The sequence below is a fragment of the Notamacropus eugenii genome, chromosome 3, assembly GCF_028372415.1.
Source record: "Notamacropus eugenii isolate mMacEug1 chromosome 3, mMacEug1.pri_v2, whole genome shotgun sequence".
NCBI lineage: Eukaryota > Metazoa > Chordata > Mammalia > Diprotodontia > Macropodidae > Notamacropus > Notamacropus eugenii.
Window position 1 is genome coordinate 353,352,730 of NC_092874.1, and position 17,865 is coordinate 353,370,594.

The 17,865-nt window shown below is 34.9% G+C and overlaps 1 protein-coding gene and 1 pseudogene across 2 annotated transcripts in view; both read left to right on the forward strand.

Moving 5' to 3' along the window:
- The window catches only part of FBXL17 (F-box and leucine rich repeat protein 17), a 493,494-nt gene extending 484,742 nt beyond the window's left edge, over positions 1-8,752 (forward strand). For both annotated transcript variants that reach the window (XM_072597278.1, XM_072597277.1), the window contains one exon: positions 6,989-8,752. In XM_072597278.1, coding sequence (XP_072453379.1) covers positions 6,989-7,126 — 138 coding nt within the window. In that variant the 3' untranslated portion in view covers positions 7,127-8,752. The remainder of the gene's footprint in view (positions 1-6,988) is intronic.
- Positions 8,753-9,996: 1,244 nt separating this feature from the next.
- On the forward strand, positions 9,997-10,781 carry LOC140496900 (adenylate kinase isoenzyme 6-like; annotated as a pseudogene).
- The last annotated feature ends 7,084 nt before the right edge of the window (positions 10,782-17,865 follow it).

Below are 17,865 nucleotides of genomic sequence, written 5' to 3' on the forward strand. Positions count from 1 at the left end.
TGATTAGGAGATTTCCTCACCCAGGATATATGCTAATGAAGTCACGGGTCTAGTATCTATTTATCTAGGTGGTGCAGTGGATAGAGCACCAGTGCAGGAGTCAAGAAGACCTGAGTTCAAATCTCACCTCAGACACTTGACACTCACTAGCTGTGTGACCTTGGGCAAGTCACTTAACCCCAATTGCCTCATCCTGGGTCATCTCCAGTCATCCTGAGAGGAGAAGTGAGGCTGGTGACCTGCACAGCCCTCCCTCACTTAAAACAAAGTCAAGTGCAAGTCATGTCATTATTTCTCTGATGGCATGGTCTTCTTCGGCAACAGAGGACAAACACACACATCCGTCCATCTACTTCTCTACACACATACTTGTAGCATACTCATTGTGTGCTATAGCTAAACTTTGGAAGTTAGCTAAGATGTTCAGCAATAATGAGCACTTTGTGTTAATAGTCCCTGGTTAAATAATAATAATAAGCAGAGTAAAGTGAGCATTTTTCTAAGTTCTTGCAGTACAACACTCTGAACAGGTTTAGAAAGCACACAGAACAGAATTCTGAACAGGATACCCAAAAAAAAGGCACAGTGAGTTGTTTTTTGAGCCCAGGACAGTTTAGAGGGCAGAAAGAAAGGACATCTGTAGATATTGGCATGGGCGCTACCCTGGAGCATAGCACAGCAGAAATGCCACAGGCTATGAGCCTTGGAGGTGGCTGTGACAGCAGTGGTGGTGGTGCTGGGAGAGGCCAGTGCACAGAGATGGAAAGGGAACTGAACGCCTAGTTATAAAGTGACTCCAAGAGTCCAAGAGCACTTTATAGCCCAATGCTAGTGCTGGGCATGGAACAAGTCACTATTTGTCAGCTTCTTAGTTCCAGGCATCAATTACAGGGCAGAGAGAAGTTGTGGTCCCAAGGGAGCAGGGGGTCTATCTGAGTAAGAACCAGAGTACAGACCAGGAGGAAAATGACTAGACTGCTTTGCTAGATCAAACCACTTTAGAAGCACTACCAACTTACAAGTCCCCATACCAAGCTGTGGAAGCACCAGAAAGATATAAAGCACTGAAGTTCAGGCTAGCCATTTCCCCACCCCACCCCTATTCCACAACTCCCATCCCATGCAAGGTGAACAGTACCCAACTCTAAGAGAGTCAAGAAATAGGCTAGTCACATGAACCAAAAAACAAATAAATCAAAAACACTGACCATAAAAAGCTTCTCAGAAAAAAATAATGATTTGAAAATACCTATAAGCAAAGCCTCGAAGAAAAAAAATGCAGATCAAACACAAGCCCAACAAGAAATATTTTAAAATCAAACAAGTGTGGTAGAGAAAAAATTGGGAAAAGAAATAACAGCAATGCAAGAAAATCACAAAGAGATAATTTACAGCTTGGTAAAAGAGGTGCCAAAGCAAGCAAAAACTGAAGAACATAAATCATTAAAAATTAAAATTGGTCAAGTAGACGCTCGCAATTCTGTGAGACATCAAAAAACAATAAAACAAAAACAAAGCAATGAAAATAGAAGAAAATGTAAACTATCTCAGGAAAAAACAACTGACCTGGAAAATAGATCAAGGGGAGATAATTAGGCCACCTAAAAGCCAGGATAAAAAAAAAAAAAGCCTAGATATCATATTTCAAGAAATTGTCTTGGAACCAGAGGGCAAAGTAGAAATGGAAAGAATCCACTGAACACCTTATGAAAGAAATCCCAGAATAAAAACTCTCAGTAATATTAAAGTAAAATTCCAAGTCTCCCAGGCCAATATGAACTACTTGTGGAAAAAAGGTTAAAAAAGAGTCCTACTAAATTCCTTCAATGACACAAGTATCATTTTAATTCCTAAATAAAATTTTCAAATAAAATAGCTAGCAAGGGAATTATAGTAATGTAAAAATCAAATACTATGACTAGACAATTTATATCAGGAATGTAGGACTGGTTCAATATTAGGAAAACATTAAACATAATTGACCATGTCAATAACAAAAATAACAAAAATTATATAATCACCTCAATAGATGTAGAAAAGCTTTTGACAAAAAACAATACCCATTCCTGTTTTTTTAAATAGAATAAGAACAAGTGGAGTAGTATCTATCTAAAAACCAAGAGAAGAGGGCGGAAAGCTAGAAGCCTTCCCAGCAAGATCAAGGATAAATCACTGTCACCATATCATTAAATAATGTACTAGAAATACTAGCCTTAGCAATAAGACAAGAAAAGGAAATTGAAGGAATAAGTATAGATCATGAGGAAACAAAGCTATCGTTTTTTTGCAGATGGTACTTAGAGAACCCTATATAGTCAACTAAAAACTACTCAAAATGTTCAACAACTTTAGCAAATTTGCAGGATATCAAATAAACCCAAACAAGTCATCATCACAGTCTAGATATGACCAAAAGATCCAAGCTGGAAGAGATAGAGAAATCCCATTAAAATAACTGCAGTCTAATATTTGGGCATCATAAGAACTTTATGCATACAGTTACAGAACATTCCACCCAAGTAAAGATAGGTCTAAATAATTGGAGAAATCTTAATTGCTCATATGTAGGCCAACTAGCAATGCCATCTAAAGTGCTATACCGATCAAGCTACCAAAAAATTTATAGAGCTATAAAAATTAATAACAGTTCATTTGGAAGATTAAAAGGTCCAAGACTGTCAAAGGAATCATAGAAAAAAGTATGAAGGAAAAAGGCCTCCTGGTCGTAGATCTTGAGGTGTATTACAAGAGTAATCATCTAAACAGTTGGATGCTGAATAATGGGGAAAGAAGGTTTGGAGAAAGGAAGAGAATTTGGAACCAAAAATAAAACTAAAGAGCAAAAAAAAAAGTTCCTAGTAAGGCATTAGTTATTAACGAATAAAATGTAGCTTGCTAATTTGATCATTTTCCTACAACTTTCCTTAGAAAAAAAAATAGCTGAGCAAAGATTAGGCATTTCATTCTTTATCTTCTTGTCTGAGGATACTGAAACAAATTGGGTGCGTAGGTTTCTTGGATGATCTCAGCAAACCTAAGGGAATCCCAGTCATTTCAAGGTGGGAAAAAATATATTTAAAATTTCCTATGGGTGTAAAATGAAAAATATTATGGGATTTAAAGGTTTGTGTTAGAGTAAGCTAAATTTCTAAGACCTTACATCTCGTATAGCAACAGCATGTGAGATTGATGACTTTGCTACTTGAATTTCTTGTATTCCTTAATTCAAATGATATTTATTTAGTGTTCATGGTGTACTGTGCTAGGCACCGAGAAAGAAAAGGAATGTTTAGATATGACAAGATTCCTACCGTCAGGATGTTGTAGTATCATATAGTATTGTCTTTTACATAATTTATTTTTCATTGAATGGCTCATTTTAATATGATACAGAAAATATTCATCATTATAATTATTGTGTTATTAGTATTGTGCTAATTTTTATTTAAACAGATTTATTGATTTCTGAAGTATGATCCATTTGCCCATTTTTTTTCACAAACACATCTCCTATTTTCTAATCTAAAGAAGAGGGAAAAAATAACCTATTTAACAGAAATTTGTTTTATAAAATCTCTGCTTGAATTAATCTGTTGTATATAATGGAAGGTGGAAAGAAGAAGAAATTGAGGACAGAACCGAGTTTGTTTTGGGATTTGGGGATGTTATGAGGAAAACCATATACTTCTGTTATGGATATAGAGAAATAACTTAAAAGCCTAGAAAATCAGGTAAATGCCCTAACTTTAAGAAGCTGAAACCAAAACTTTAAAAGTTCTCTCATCACAGTTCAGTAGCAGCAACGGCAATAAAATGTATGATTTACCATAATTAGCATAGCAATTTGCCTTGCATTTTCAAAAATTACTAATAGATGTTAACTCAAAATAGATTAAAATGCCATACAAATTGCTACCACCTTCTTTAAAAAGTTTCAGTAATTTTGAAAATGTAAATTATGGTTCTGCAGGCTTGAAGAGAAATGCAAAATCTAATCTTTCTGCCATTAAAAAAAAATACCTGTTACCTGCTTTTCCCTTTCATCACTGTAATTTCCCCCAAATGATTGTGCTGCACGTTTCTTGAAGATGTGCTGCATTTTTTCAAATCAAACATGCAATAGAGAAGTTGTCACTGATAGTTTTCAGTCATGGCAAAAGACACTGAATATGTAAAGACCCTGAAATCATGGTGAAGCATTTTTTAAGCTTAAATTCTTCATATTCACCTTTTCTACTGTATAATTTTCTGATTTGGAACAGAGAATAATTCCATTTCATCCTAATTTCTAGAGTTGTGACAAAGAATCTGCAGGTGTGTGTAAGGGTAATGATTTAAAATGACTTTTACTACCTTGCTGCTTTGTTTCTGCTAAACCCTTTCTGTAAATTTTATAGGCAGTCTGTCCAAAGGAAAAGGCACAATTTTTATTTGAAGGGGGCAAAAGAACATGACTTTAGTAAAGAATTTGTCACAATATATGGCAAGGAAACACTAAACATATCAAATAGTCTTTACTATAGGAAGCTAATGGATTTACTTGACCTTAACAGCTTCTGTTGTAGAATTCATATTCTTTCTGTTGTATGATTCCAGCAAAGCTCTGAAACTTAGTATTTGTTTCCTACCACCACCAATTCTATAGAGCTCCATGTTAGCAAAAGGGATTTGAGTAAGTTGTATTCTGACTACATGGGATAAAATTAATATTGGTTATGTCACATCAAAACAAGGCAAAGTTGCCATGTTATTGTTGCAATTTAGCATATAACAGATTTACCCATGAATTAGACAGGGGCATTTAAATTGAATTTTTGTTAATTTGGCATATATTTTAAATGTCCTAGGGGAGCTTGCTTAAAAAGAAACCCTAGAGTGGGTCTGTTCTAAAAGTGAATAATGATACCCTAATTCCTGGGTACTTTTAAAAGAAAAGTAATGATCTTGGTGTACAATAAAGGGTTAGAGTAGACTATAGTAGACTATACATGTATATATATATATACACACATACACACACATGTATACACACACACACAAACGCACACACACATATACGTATACATATAAACCATGAAATAGAAATGTTTTTCACTAAAAGCCCAACCACAGACAATCAGTTCCCTAAAAGCCCCTAGTACAGAAGTTGTCCAGCAGTACATTTCAGTAAGACCTTCAGCTTCAGTAGTCTCAAAATAGTTAACACAGTCTCAGGTCTGGCACTAACTTGCTCTGTGACACTGGCCAAATCTCTCAACATCTCTGAGCTTCAACTTCCTTATCTATGAAATGAGAGGACAGATGAGTTCTAAGCCCTTTCCAGCTCTAACATTCTACTAATGTTCCCTAATAAAAAACACACCCCACCAAATCCCTAATGTCTTTTTAAAAAATAGGTCATTTGGGATATGGTATGGTATGTTTCTCATTAAAAGCCACAAAGAATAACATTTTCTAAAGGGAAGAAAATGTTAGTACTGAAATAATCTTGACTCTGTGGGAGAGCATTGGGGGAGGGGGGATTGAGCCCTTAGACAATAGTGTTTACTAAAACCTCTCTTGAATAAAGTAGTATTTTAAGAAGCTCCATAAGGTGGGATTTTTTTCAAATGAAATACTTCTATATTCTCATATCTACTTGCTTATTACTGCTTAAGTCTAAAAAATAGTGTGATGGGTTTCATTTTGACTCATAAAAAGATGTTTTTCCAAAAGCAACATCTTTTTTTTTTTAATTAGAACAATTGCTTAGTTGAACTTGAAGTCAGATTACCTTTACACGCAAATCAATTTTGTGTGGTCAGATATTCTGGGAAAGACATGCCTACATCTATGATCAAGTCACTGGTAAAAAATGTGTGCAAAAGTGAAATCTCTGGATTCCTATCAGAGCACTCCAGTACAGGAGAACACAGACATCTTGACATTTCAGAGGACAAGAAAAATCTGACTCTTCAAGTTCGTTATCCTTCCAACCTTTGCTATAAGCAGGGTTAGTCTATCAAGTTGTTCTGTGTGTTTTCCCCATTGGTCCCACCTGGGTGGTTTTTTTTTTTCCTCTTCGGGATATGAGAGAGGAACCACAAAGATGTACTATATCACTAGCATCTTCTTTCAGATTAGCTTGTTAAATATTGAAATAAAAATAATGATGAATTTGAAAATGATCCAGTCTTTAATAAAGATTTCAAATAAAAATACCTAAAAGTTGTGGTCCTTAGGTTAATCATTTATTGATCTAAAGGGAAAAAGAAGCTGTCTCCTTCTGTGATATGAATGGCAATCCCCTTTAAAATAATTGACAAATTAATCCCTTCACAGCACTGCAATTGTAAAGGTGTTAGTTTTAATTAGGCTTGTCTGGTTTCCTTGTCTAATCAAGATGGTTAAGGTCCATGGGGATATCCCTGACCTGCCAGCCTTAGCCAGCCTTGTATGTTTTAATTATTGATTTCTCAAATTTCAACCCTTTTCATAAAGGGCTTGAATTTTATGATACCATTACATTTAAAGGACAAAAATAGAAATTTCCTAAAAGCTTGTCGTGAATCCTCTGTATCGTTACACATGTGTTTGTCCTACACAAAGAGGTAACAGTAAGTAAGCTCTGATTTCCCTTGTGCCCTTTATATAGTTCAAAACTATCTTATTGATAAGTCACTTCACAATCGCTAGATTTTTATTGGATATTGATAGTTTGAATTTGTTATGCTGCGATTTACACATTGCAAAATCAAATGAGCTTAGAGAGAAACGATCCCAGATGGAATGAACCCTTTTGGTATTAAGTTCTACAACCCAGGAGAAAGCTGGGAAGAGGAACCTCTTGGTTTAGTACATTTGAGAGAGGATTCATTTGGAATGCAGAGGGGACTAAATGATCTTTGGAAATCTCGATTCTCCGATTCTCCTAGAATGGAAGGATTTAGAGGTGATTTCATTTATCTTTGTTGCTTCTGATATCCTGGATTTTCGTCTTTGGTTGTAGGTGAATGAAGTGACCGTGGAGCAACTTGTACACCAGTATCCACACATAACTTTCAGCACTGTGCTGCAAGACTGCAAGAGGACCCTGGAACGCGCTTATCAGATGGGCTGGACTCCCAATGTGTCTAATGCCTCTTAACACTCCCTTTAGTATTTAAGTCAGCTCTCTGATATATTCAGCAGGTGTAATAGGAATTACAGATTTGGGGTATACGATACGATCTCTTGGGAATGTTTTAACTTTCACCTTCCTCGGTGTCTATATGTGTGTGTGTGTGTGCACGAGTGAGTGTGTATTTGCCATTTGGATCCTACAGAATGTAAGAACAGATGTTAGCTGTTAACCAGATGAGTCTCTTATTTTTTATTTTTCAAAATTAAGGATTTTTAAAACAATGGATCTTAGGTTTGGGGCCCTTTTCTGAAAAAATATTTAAGATAGAATAACCAGATTGGATTTATTATTCTGAGCATTAAATTCCTACTATCTTTAAAATGTTCAGATTTCCCCAAAGGAGTGGCTACTTTCTTTAACTGATGTAATATAATTGTTGACTTCGACAAGCCATAGTTAAATAGAAGTGATCTTACACTGATTATGAGCCCTAGAAACCAGTATTAAAAAGAAAAAAACACCTTGTGCCAGATCCCTTCTATTACAGATGTCGTTTGTTGGCATTTGGGTACTGTTTCAGGCCACTAGGGAGTCATGTAATGCACCATCATAGTGTCGAACTGAGTGCATCCGGGAGCATCATCTAACTTACCACCATGGGGTGATGTGGGCACTAGACAGAGTAGAGCCCTTGTAAAATTGTTGTAAGCAAAAAGCAATCTAAATTCTCTGGGCCAACTCAGTAAATTATTCATTGTTCTACAAGTGGTTTGAGTTATGTAGAGTACTAAAGCTTTTCATAGGGTTTAAGTTAATATTTGTGTTAGCTGTGGTTTCACTGCAAGCACCAATTTAAGAGCAGATTATATTTTGACTAAAATTGGGACTAATCTCCATATTATGTACAGTGAAGCCACCATTTTAATTAAGGATGTGCTGTTATGACAGAATCTATAGATCATTTAATTGTTTTCTTAATTTTAATAATTATGAAAATCTTTTTCTATGATTTTAATAGGAATGTTAATGAACGATAACTAATTAATATTTAAATAGACAATCTTTCAGTTGGTTTTTGTTTCCTTTTCTTTTGGATTTAGAAATGCCGATATGTAGGAAGGATTTGTTTTTGCATGTTCTTGTTTTTTGAGTGGTAGGTATGTCACAGGTAAAGAATGAGTGTTGACTAACAATTAGAAAATTTGTTAATTACACTCCTGTTTACACTTTTGTTGTCAATATTAATCATTTATTTGTTTTAAGAAAGACGTCTAGCTATCAGTAAAATGCCTATCAGTAAATGAAAATGTTTTTTTTTAATTTCCATGTCCAATATTTGATAGCAGTAACCCAAACTCAGTCAATTCTTTCCTGTGTTGACATATGTAATCAAGGCATAGGATCTGCTTAACATAAAGTGTACTATCCTTCAGAGTAGAGCTAGAAACAGAGCCCTATTTCATAAATTTGCTATTTATTCTTCCATACTATGGCCATTAGCCACTATTCTGTCTTCAACAGATATATCAAATTAGTTTTCCATTTCCACAGGTACCTTATTTTCCCCCAAAGTTGTAGATGATAGTAGCTTTGGGAAGTAAGCATGGTGTTAAATATGTATATCATTCACTTATTTAAAGTTACTTTTTTGAACAACTGTCTCCTCTGATTATGTTACCATGTCAATGTTGCCTGTTTTTTAAAAGTCCAAATCATATTTTAAAAAGAAAACCTAGTCAGTAAGCAACATAAGAGTTTTCCATGACTATGCAGGAGATTGCTAACTTTCTCTGGAAGGACATTATTACTCTAGAAGAAAGGGGCTGTTTATAATCAACAAACTATATTTCTTACACCTTGTACTATATGATTTTCATACTCATTTCCCAACTACTGAAAAAATACCTTAGTTGGCAATATTTTAACTGGTTTTTAATCTAAAACTGATTTATAACACAATATGTGTAGTCATAGCTCGAATGAATAAGCAAAAGTTTAATTTTCTATATATGTCTGAATATATTTTAAATAGTTAAAAAAAATGACAAAAGAAGTGACAGCCATCAAAAATAGAAATGTCATGGCTTCTGGTGGAAGTTATAACCTCCAGAGTGGTGTTGTTCAGTTGCTGAATGTTTTTGGAGATGTGTACTTGAGTTTTTCCCCTTAAACATTGCATTGTTTAAACCTGAAGTACAGTGCTCTAAAATACTCAAGCTTTACTAAAGGAGTTGCATTTATTCTTTGAGACACAGGCAAATCTCAATTTGGTACATTCAGAAAAAGCTCACATCTAGCCCCAAAGTATTCACTGCACAGGACAACCAAAACCTCATCCACTGCAAGGACTCTAGGGACTGTTGTTCAGTGTGTCCTTATAAATTAGATGCTTCAAAATGAGGTTTGCAACAGTTCTGGAAAATGTAGCATTTTTGCTTGGAATGTCACAAATATATGTAGACAAATTGAATGCTGGGCTTTTTATCTTCTCCAAACTGTCTACAGCCCTTTCAGAATAAGGACAATGCATCACATTGCTCAAGTGGACAAGCTTGGTCATTTGTCCTGAATGCCCCTTTCCGAGTGCAACAAGAAAATTCAGCCTTTGTAGGTTTCTATTTTTCCGTGAAACTTTTGACCTTGCAATGGGTTGAAATAAAAAAGAAGTAAAATACAGTGGCTTCTGTTTTTTGTGTTATAAATAATGCTTTTTAATGTTTGTCATGGGGACTGTGGACTCTATATGAATTCCTCTACTAGTCTAGCTCACTATTTTTAGAAGGCAGTAGTGACTCACCCGGAATAGTCAATGTGATTGAGTCTTCATAAATCTCTAAGTTGTCCTTTGACTAATGAAAGCAGATAAAATGGTGAAAAATCATAGCATGATGAAGTTTATGGCAGTTAGAAATCATCACACCTTTCATTTTATAAATGAAAAGACTTATAAAATCAGTTTAAAAACTTGTATTAAGCCCCTACTACATGCCAGGCACTGTGCTATGTGCTGGGGTTATGAAAGAAGAAAAAGGTAAAAAAGTCTCTGTGGACCCTGGACCCGACCTCTCGGCTCCTGCCTGTCCTCTGCCTGCTGCTCCCTCATGGAGAGCAGGCAAGAGGAGTGGCCAGACCACAAGGCTGCCCAACTTCCTCTTCATGGGTACACCAGTGGTTAGAAAGGTCACACTCGGTGAAGAATTTGCATCCAGAACAGGACTGACATACATTAATGTGGGTGATTTAGCACAAGAAGGGTAGTTACATAATGGCTTTGATGAAGAATGTGAAATGTACCATTTTGGATGAAGACAGAGTAGTGATGAGTTAGAAAATAAAAGAGAGCGGAGTTATTGTTGATTTCCATGACTTCTTCCCTGAACAGTGGTTTCATGTCATTCTTGCCCTTCAAACAGATGATTCTATATTATATACAAGACTTGAAAAGAGGGGATACAGTGTAAAGAAGCTACAAATTGTTTATGAAGAAACCATGGCCTCCTATAACCATGAAATAGTACACTGGCTGCCCAGCAGAATCCCAGAAAAACTGGAGAATTAATTTAGATCAGATAATGAAATGGATTGAGCAGTAGTAAAAGATAATAATGGAGCCTTGAGGGCAAAGCATGGACTTTCAAGGTTTTCCACATGATGGTTAAAGATTTTCTGGATGATTTCTTCTTCCCCAATTCAGTAGAAATTAAGACAACATACCTCCAGGACTGTGTTGTAGAAGTAGCAGGTGGACCATATATAAAGAACTACTGACTTACAAATAAGTCTAAGGAATAAGCTATAAAAAAAAAAAAACAACAGTCTCTGCTCTCAAGGAACTCACCATAAAATGGGGAAGACAAGAAGTAAACAACTTAGTACCAGCAAATTATATACAGGATAAATTGGAAATACTAACCAGACAAAAGGCACTAGAATCAAGAGGGATTGAGAAAGGCTTCTTGTAGAAGGTGGAATTTTTTCTGGGACTTAAAGCTTGGAGGCAGAGATGAGGACAGATGGCACTCTGGGAGACAGCTAGGGAGAGTGCCCAGAGTCAGGAGATGGTGTGTCTTCTTCACATCAGATTATGTGTAGGAGCTTTATTCATTGGTCCTTTAGTCAATAAACATTTATTAAATGCCAACTGGGTACTGAAGACACAAAGATAAAAGTCCCTTTCAGAAGGGGCTCATAGTCTACTTGGGGGAATCATTTTCAACATGAGAAATGAGAGAGTCAACAAGTCTTTATTAGGGAAGGGGATAAGCACTAGGGATACAAAAAAGACATTATTCTGGCCCACAAGGTGATCATATTCTAATGAGGGAAACAATACAAAAATAGCTGTGCACATATACGGTATAAATGGGAGCCATCTTGGAGACAAGATGAGAGGGATGAAGAAGGGGACTGCTGTTTTGGCTTTCTTCAAGACTCAGAGTAAAAGTCACCTGACATTCTTCTAGACAACCCCACAAGATTACTTGTTATCTACTTTGTATGTATCTTATAAGTATCTATATAGATGTTGTCACTTCCTTTAGAATGTAAGCTTTTTTGAGGGGAGGGCCTATTTTTGCCCTTTTAAGGGGTATGTCTAGTATTTAGCACAGTCCATAAAAGAAATCCTTAATAAATCCTTCAGAAAGCTGAAGTTCCTAAGAGGCAGAGGTGAAGAGGAGAGAGTGTTCCAGGCACAGGAGACAACCAGAATGATAGGATAGGAGTGGGAAATGGAGCAGCAAGCTAGACTGTCGATAGCATGGAAGGGAGTGATGTATAAGAAGACTGAGAATAATAGGAAAGGGGCCCTATGGTGAAGGGTTTTAAATGCCAACAAAATATACGTTTCATTCCAGAGGTAATAGCCACTGGCATTGCTATCAAGTTCAAGGTGTGAAGTTTGACAGGTCAGATCTGTGCTTTAGGAAAATCACTGGCAACTAAGTGGAAGATGAACTGGAGTGGGGAGAGACTTGAGGCAAGGAGATAAATTAGGAGATGTTGAAAAAATCCAGGTAAGAGGTGATGAGGACCTAAACTAGGGAGGTAGCTGTAGGAGTGCAGGGAAGAGGATTTATATGGGGCATATTATGGAGGTAGAAACAAGACTATTTGCCTTTAGATATACAATGTGAGTGAGAGTGAGAAGCTGAGGGTGACACAAAGGAGTCAAACCTGGATAACTGGGAGGATTATGATTTCTTCATTAGTTACAAGGGTTCTAGAAGATGGGTTTGGGGGGGAAAAGAAAATTAGTTTTGTTTTGGATATAATGATTTTAAGTCATTATGGTACAACCAATTTGAAATGGCAGGAGACATTTGGTGATGCTGGAGCAAAAGTCAATAGAGAAACTAGATCTGGATATATAGATCTGAGAATCCACATAGAGAACCAGTATAACCAGAATTGAAACCTTGGAAGCTGATAAAATCACGAAGTAACAGAGTGCAGAGAGAAAAGGGGGTCCAGGGCAGAGTCTTGAAGGATACTCACAGGTAGTGAGCGTGATAAAGATGATGACCCAACAAAGGAAATGACACGGAGCAGCTAGATACGGCCAAAAAGAACCAAGAAATAAGTGTCATGAAAACCCAAGGAGAGAGAATATCCATTAGCAGTTGATCAATATTGTCAAATGTTGTAGAGAGATCAAGAAGGATGTAGAAAGAATAAGAAATGGTTTTTGCCCTTGTGATACTTTTAATCTAATGGTCTAGACTGCAAAAATTGATTAGGCTTACATATACTTTCATTAAGATGGGAACAAAGGCACTGCCTCCTCAACAATGTTTATAAAACAGTGGGGAGTTCTCTAATTAGTAGGCATTAGCACATAACTCCAATAGCCTAGAATATTGCTATATATTATAGAGATGGAAAACTGATGAGTTAAGAGGTGTTCCAAAGTACTGCCAGCATTTTAAGGAAGAAATCCCATTTCTTAATATGCTCAGGGTACACGAAACAACTCCTAGTTTCTGTGTCTTAAAAGCTATGTCCCTTAAAATGACAACCCATTACAAATCTTACTGAGAAACAACCATTCCTTTTCCCCTCTCATGCATTTCAATGAAAGATTGTTAGGTGAGAAGTAATAAAATTCCTGGGGCCTGCACTTAGAGTACAGTACTAAACCAAGTCAACGGGGGACAGAATTAAGTTCTGTAGTTCTGGAGCTGGAAGCCGCCTGACTTTTTCCTCTCACTTCATAAACTGATAAACAGTGGTTATTTACTGAATTAATCCATCTGTTTTCTTTTTTTCTTGCAGTTTTTCACTGATCATTAACATAATAGAAAATAAAGAATTAGAATTTAATTTAATTTAAGATTAGATTAGATTTAAATATAAATGCCGCCTTGATGGACGTGGTTGTCTACATTGTTCATTTTCTAAAGAAATAAATAACAGATGAGAGGAAGCTTTGCAAGTTTGACTTTATCATTTTGTCATTTCACTGGTGATGGAAGCAAATTTATATTTTAAATCACATCCTGCCATAGAACCACTTGGCTTCAAAAAAAGACATTGTGATTATTGGATTAAAGTGGAGCTTTTATTAAAGTAATCCCTCAATACTAAAGTCTAATTTAGATTACTGTAGTGAATTATAAGGATATAGGACCAAATATAGATAAATATACAGATTGAACTACAGATATCCATCATGATAGGGCAACTCAGAATTGTATCATAAAGTAAATCATGAAGCAGAGAGGAAAATAGCTTATGTTAGATTAAATTTATATTTATGGAATTCTTGGTTTGCTCCCTAGAGACTCTCTTCCTAGATTATATTGCGAGCTTACTCTCTTGGTCATCTCTAATGTACAATTTCTCACTAGTCCTTTTGTTTCTGTGGACTCAGGAACTATTAAAAGTCAACAAAACAAAACTCTTACATTGAGTCGGCAAAGGATAAAGACCATCGGGGTTCTAAGGAGCAAGGAGGCATAAAAGAAGGCATTAAAGTAAAAGGAAACTCAGAAGGGGGATTAATTATTATACTGCAATATCTTTTTAAAGGACTTTTCATACAGGATTTAACAGCTTCTACTCTACATTAAAGAACCAGAGAAGACTTAGAACATGATATTCCAGAAGGAAAAGGAGTTAGGATTACAACCAAAACTAAGCAATAATCCTTCAGGGGGAAAAACAGACATTCAATGAAATAGAGGCTTTCAAGCATTTCTTAATAAAGACAAGAATTAAATAAAATATTTGATCTTCAAATACAACTCTCAAGAGAAACATAAAAAGGTAAAAAAAAAAAAAAAAAGAAACCAGGAAGAGAAAATATGAGATTTAGTAAGGTTAAGCTGTTCCTATTCCTAAATGGTAAGATGATATCTGTAATTTAAGAACTTTACCATTATAAGGGCAATTAGAAGGAGTATACATAGAAAAAGGATATGGGTGTGATGACTATGATGGGATGAAATTCAAAAAAAAACCCAAAAAGTGTGAGAAAGATGATTGCACTGGGAGAGAAAGGAAAGGGGAGTTAGAATGGGGTAAATTATCTCACATAAAAGAAGTGTGAAAGAACTATTATGCTAGAGGAGAAGATGGGGGTGCGAAGTAGCAAGCAATGCTTGAACCTTACTGTCATCAGAATTGGCTCAAAGGTGGTATGATATAGACACTCAGTTGGATATAGGGAAGAAAAAAGGGACATGGATAATTGAAGGGGTTGGGGCTAATTGGGTGTGGTGGTGATTAGAAGTAAAACATGTCAGGAAGGACAGAGTGGAAGGAGAGAAATACACAGTTATCATAACTATAAATGTGAATGTAATGAAATCATCCATAAAACAGAAGTGGATAGCAAAATGGATAAAAAACCAGAATCCTACTATATGTTGTTTACAAGAAGCATCCATTTGAAGCACAGAGACACACATAGTGTAAAGAGAAAGGGTTGGATCAGAATCTATAAGGCTTCTGCTGAAGTAAAAAAAAAAAAGCAGGAATAGTAATCATGATCTCAGACAAAGCAAAAGCAAAAATAGATCTAGTAAGAGATAAGGACGGAAAGTTGCTAAAAGGTAGTGTAGACAACACTAAACATATATACAGCAAATGATATAGCATCTATATTATTAAAGGAGTTACAGAAGGAAATAGATAATAAAATTATACTAGTGGGGGAACCTCAATTTTCCCCTCTCAGAACTAGATAAATATGAACACAAAATAAATGAGAAAGAAGTTAAGGAGATGAATAGAGTTCTAGAAAAGTTACATGTGATAGATGTCTGGAGAAAATTGAATGGGAATAGAAAGGAATATACCTTTTCTCAGCTGTACATGACAACTTCACAAAAACTAAACATGTATTAGGGCATAAAAAAGTCTCACGACCAAAAGCAGAAAAGTGGAAATATTAAATGCATCATTTTCACATCATAATGCAACAAAAGTTACATTCAATAAAGGGCACTGGATAAATTAAAAAGAAATTGGAAAGCAAACTAATCCTATAGAATAAGTGGATCAAAGAACAAATCATAGAAACAATTGATATTAAAGAGAATGACTACAATAAGACAATATCCTAAAATTTATGTGATGCAACCAAAGCAGTAGTTAGGGGAAAACTCTTACATAGAATAGAAAAAGAGTGGATTGATGAATTGGATATGCAACTTTAACAACTAGAAAAGAACAAATTAAAAACTCCCAATTAAACACCAAATAGGAAATTCTGAAAACCACAGGAAAGAATAATGAAATTGAAAGAAAACAATTGAACAATTAAACAAAACTAGAAAAAGCCCACTGGTTAATTTGTTTTAAAGAAACAGAAAAGAAGAAAACCAAATACCCAATATCAAAAATCAAAGAGGTAAATTTGCCACCAATGAAGAGGAAAATTAAAACAATTATTAGGAGTTATTTTGCCTCATACACCAATAAATCCAAAAATCTAAATGAAATAGATGAATATTTACAAAAATATAGATTGCCCAAATTAACAGAAAATAGAATACTTAAATAAGCCAATTATAGAAAAAGTCATTCCTAAGAAAAGAATCCCAGGGCCAGATGGCTTCACAAGCAAATTCTGCCAAACATTTAAAGAACAAGTAATCTCAATATTATATAAAATATTTAGGAAAATAAGCAAAGAAGAAGTCTTATCAAATTCCTTTTACAACACAAATGGTGCTGATACCTAAACCAGGAATAGCTAAAACAGAAAAAGAAAACTACCGACTAATTTTTCTAATGAATATTGATGCAAAAATTTTAAAAACTCGCAAGGAGATTATAGCAATATATCACAAGGATCATTTGCTACGACCAGGTGGGATTTATACCAGGAATGAAAGGCTGGTTCAGTATTGGGAAAACTATCAGTATAATTGACCATGTCAATAACAAAGTCAACAGAAATCATATGATTATCTCAATAGATACAGAAAAAAACCTTTGACAAAATGTAGAATCCATTCCTATAAAAAAAAAACACTATAGAGCATAGTAATATAGAGAGCTTACCTTAAAATTATAAGTAATATTTATCTAAAACATCAGCAAGCATTAGCTGTAATGGGGATAATCTAGAAGCCTTCCATTAAAATCAGGGGTGAAGCAAGGATGCCCATTATCATCACTATTATTCAATATTGGTAGAAATGCTAGTTATAGCAGTAAGAGAAGAAAAAGAAATGAAATAAATCAGAATAGCCAATGAGGAAACAAAAGTATCAGTCTTTGCAGATGATATGGTGGTATACTTAGAGAATCAATTAAAAAGTTACTTGAAATAACTAATAACTTTAGCAAAGTTGCAGGATACAAAATAAATCAACACAAATCATCAGTATTTCTATATGTTACCTATAAAGTTCAGCAACAAGACATAGAAATAGAAACTCCATTTAAAATAACTATAGACAATATTGAAATACTTGGGAGTTTGCCTGCTAAGACAAACCCAGCAAATATATGAACACAATTTTTCAAAACATTTTTCACACAAATTCAGATCTAAACAACGGGAAAAGTGCTTATCAGTAGGCCAAGCCAATATAATAAAGATGACAACTCTACTTTTAAATTACTTATTCAATGCCATACCAAACTACCAAAAATTATTTTATAGAGCTAGAAAAAAGTCACAAAATTCATCTGGAAGAACAAAAGATCAAGAATATAAAGGGAATTAATGAAAAAAAATGTGAAGGAAGATGATCTGGTCATATAAGATCTCAAACTGTATTACAAAGTGGTAATTTTCAAAAACAATCTGGTAAGAAACAGAGTGGTAGATCAGTGGAATAGATTAGGTACACAATACATTGTAGTAAATGACCATAATAATCTAGTGTCTGATAAACCCCAAGATCCAAGCTTTTGGGACAAAAACTCATTATTTGACAAAAGCTTCTGGGAAAATTAGAAAACAATATGGTAGAAGCCAATACCTCACATCATATGCCAAGATAAGGTCAAAATGGGTACATGATTTACGTTTAAAGGGTGATACCATAAGCAATTTAGGAAAGCACAGAATAGTTTGTTTATCAGATCTACATGTAAGGAAAGAATTTAGGACTAAAAAAGATAGGGCATTACAAAATGTGAAATGGATAATTTTGAGTATATAAAGTTTAAAAGTTTTTGTACAAACAAAAGCAATGCAACCAAAATTAGAAGGAAAACAGAAAATAAGGGACAAATTTTACACCAAGTATCCTTGTAATTTCTCAAATATATGGAAAACTGAGTCAAAAATACAAGTCATTTCC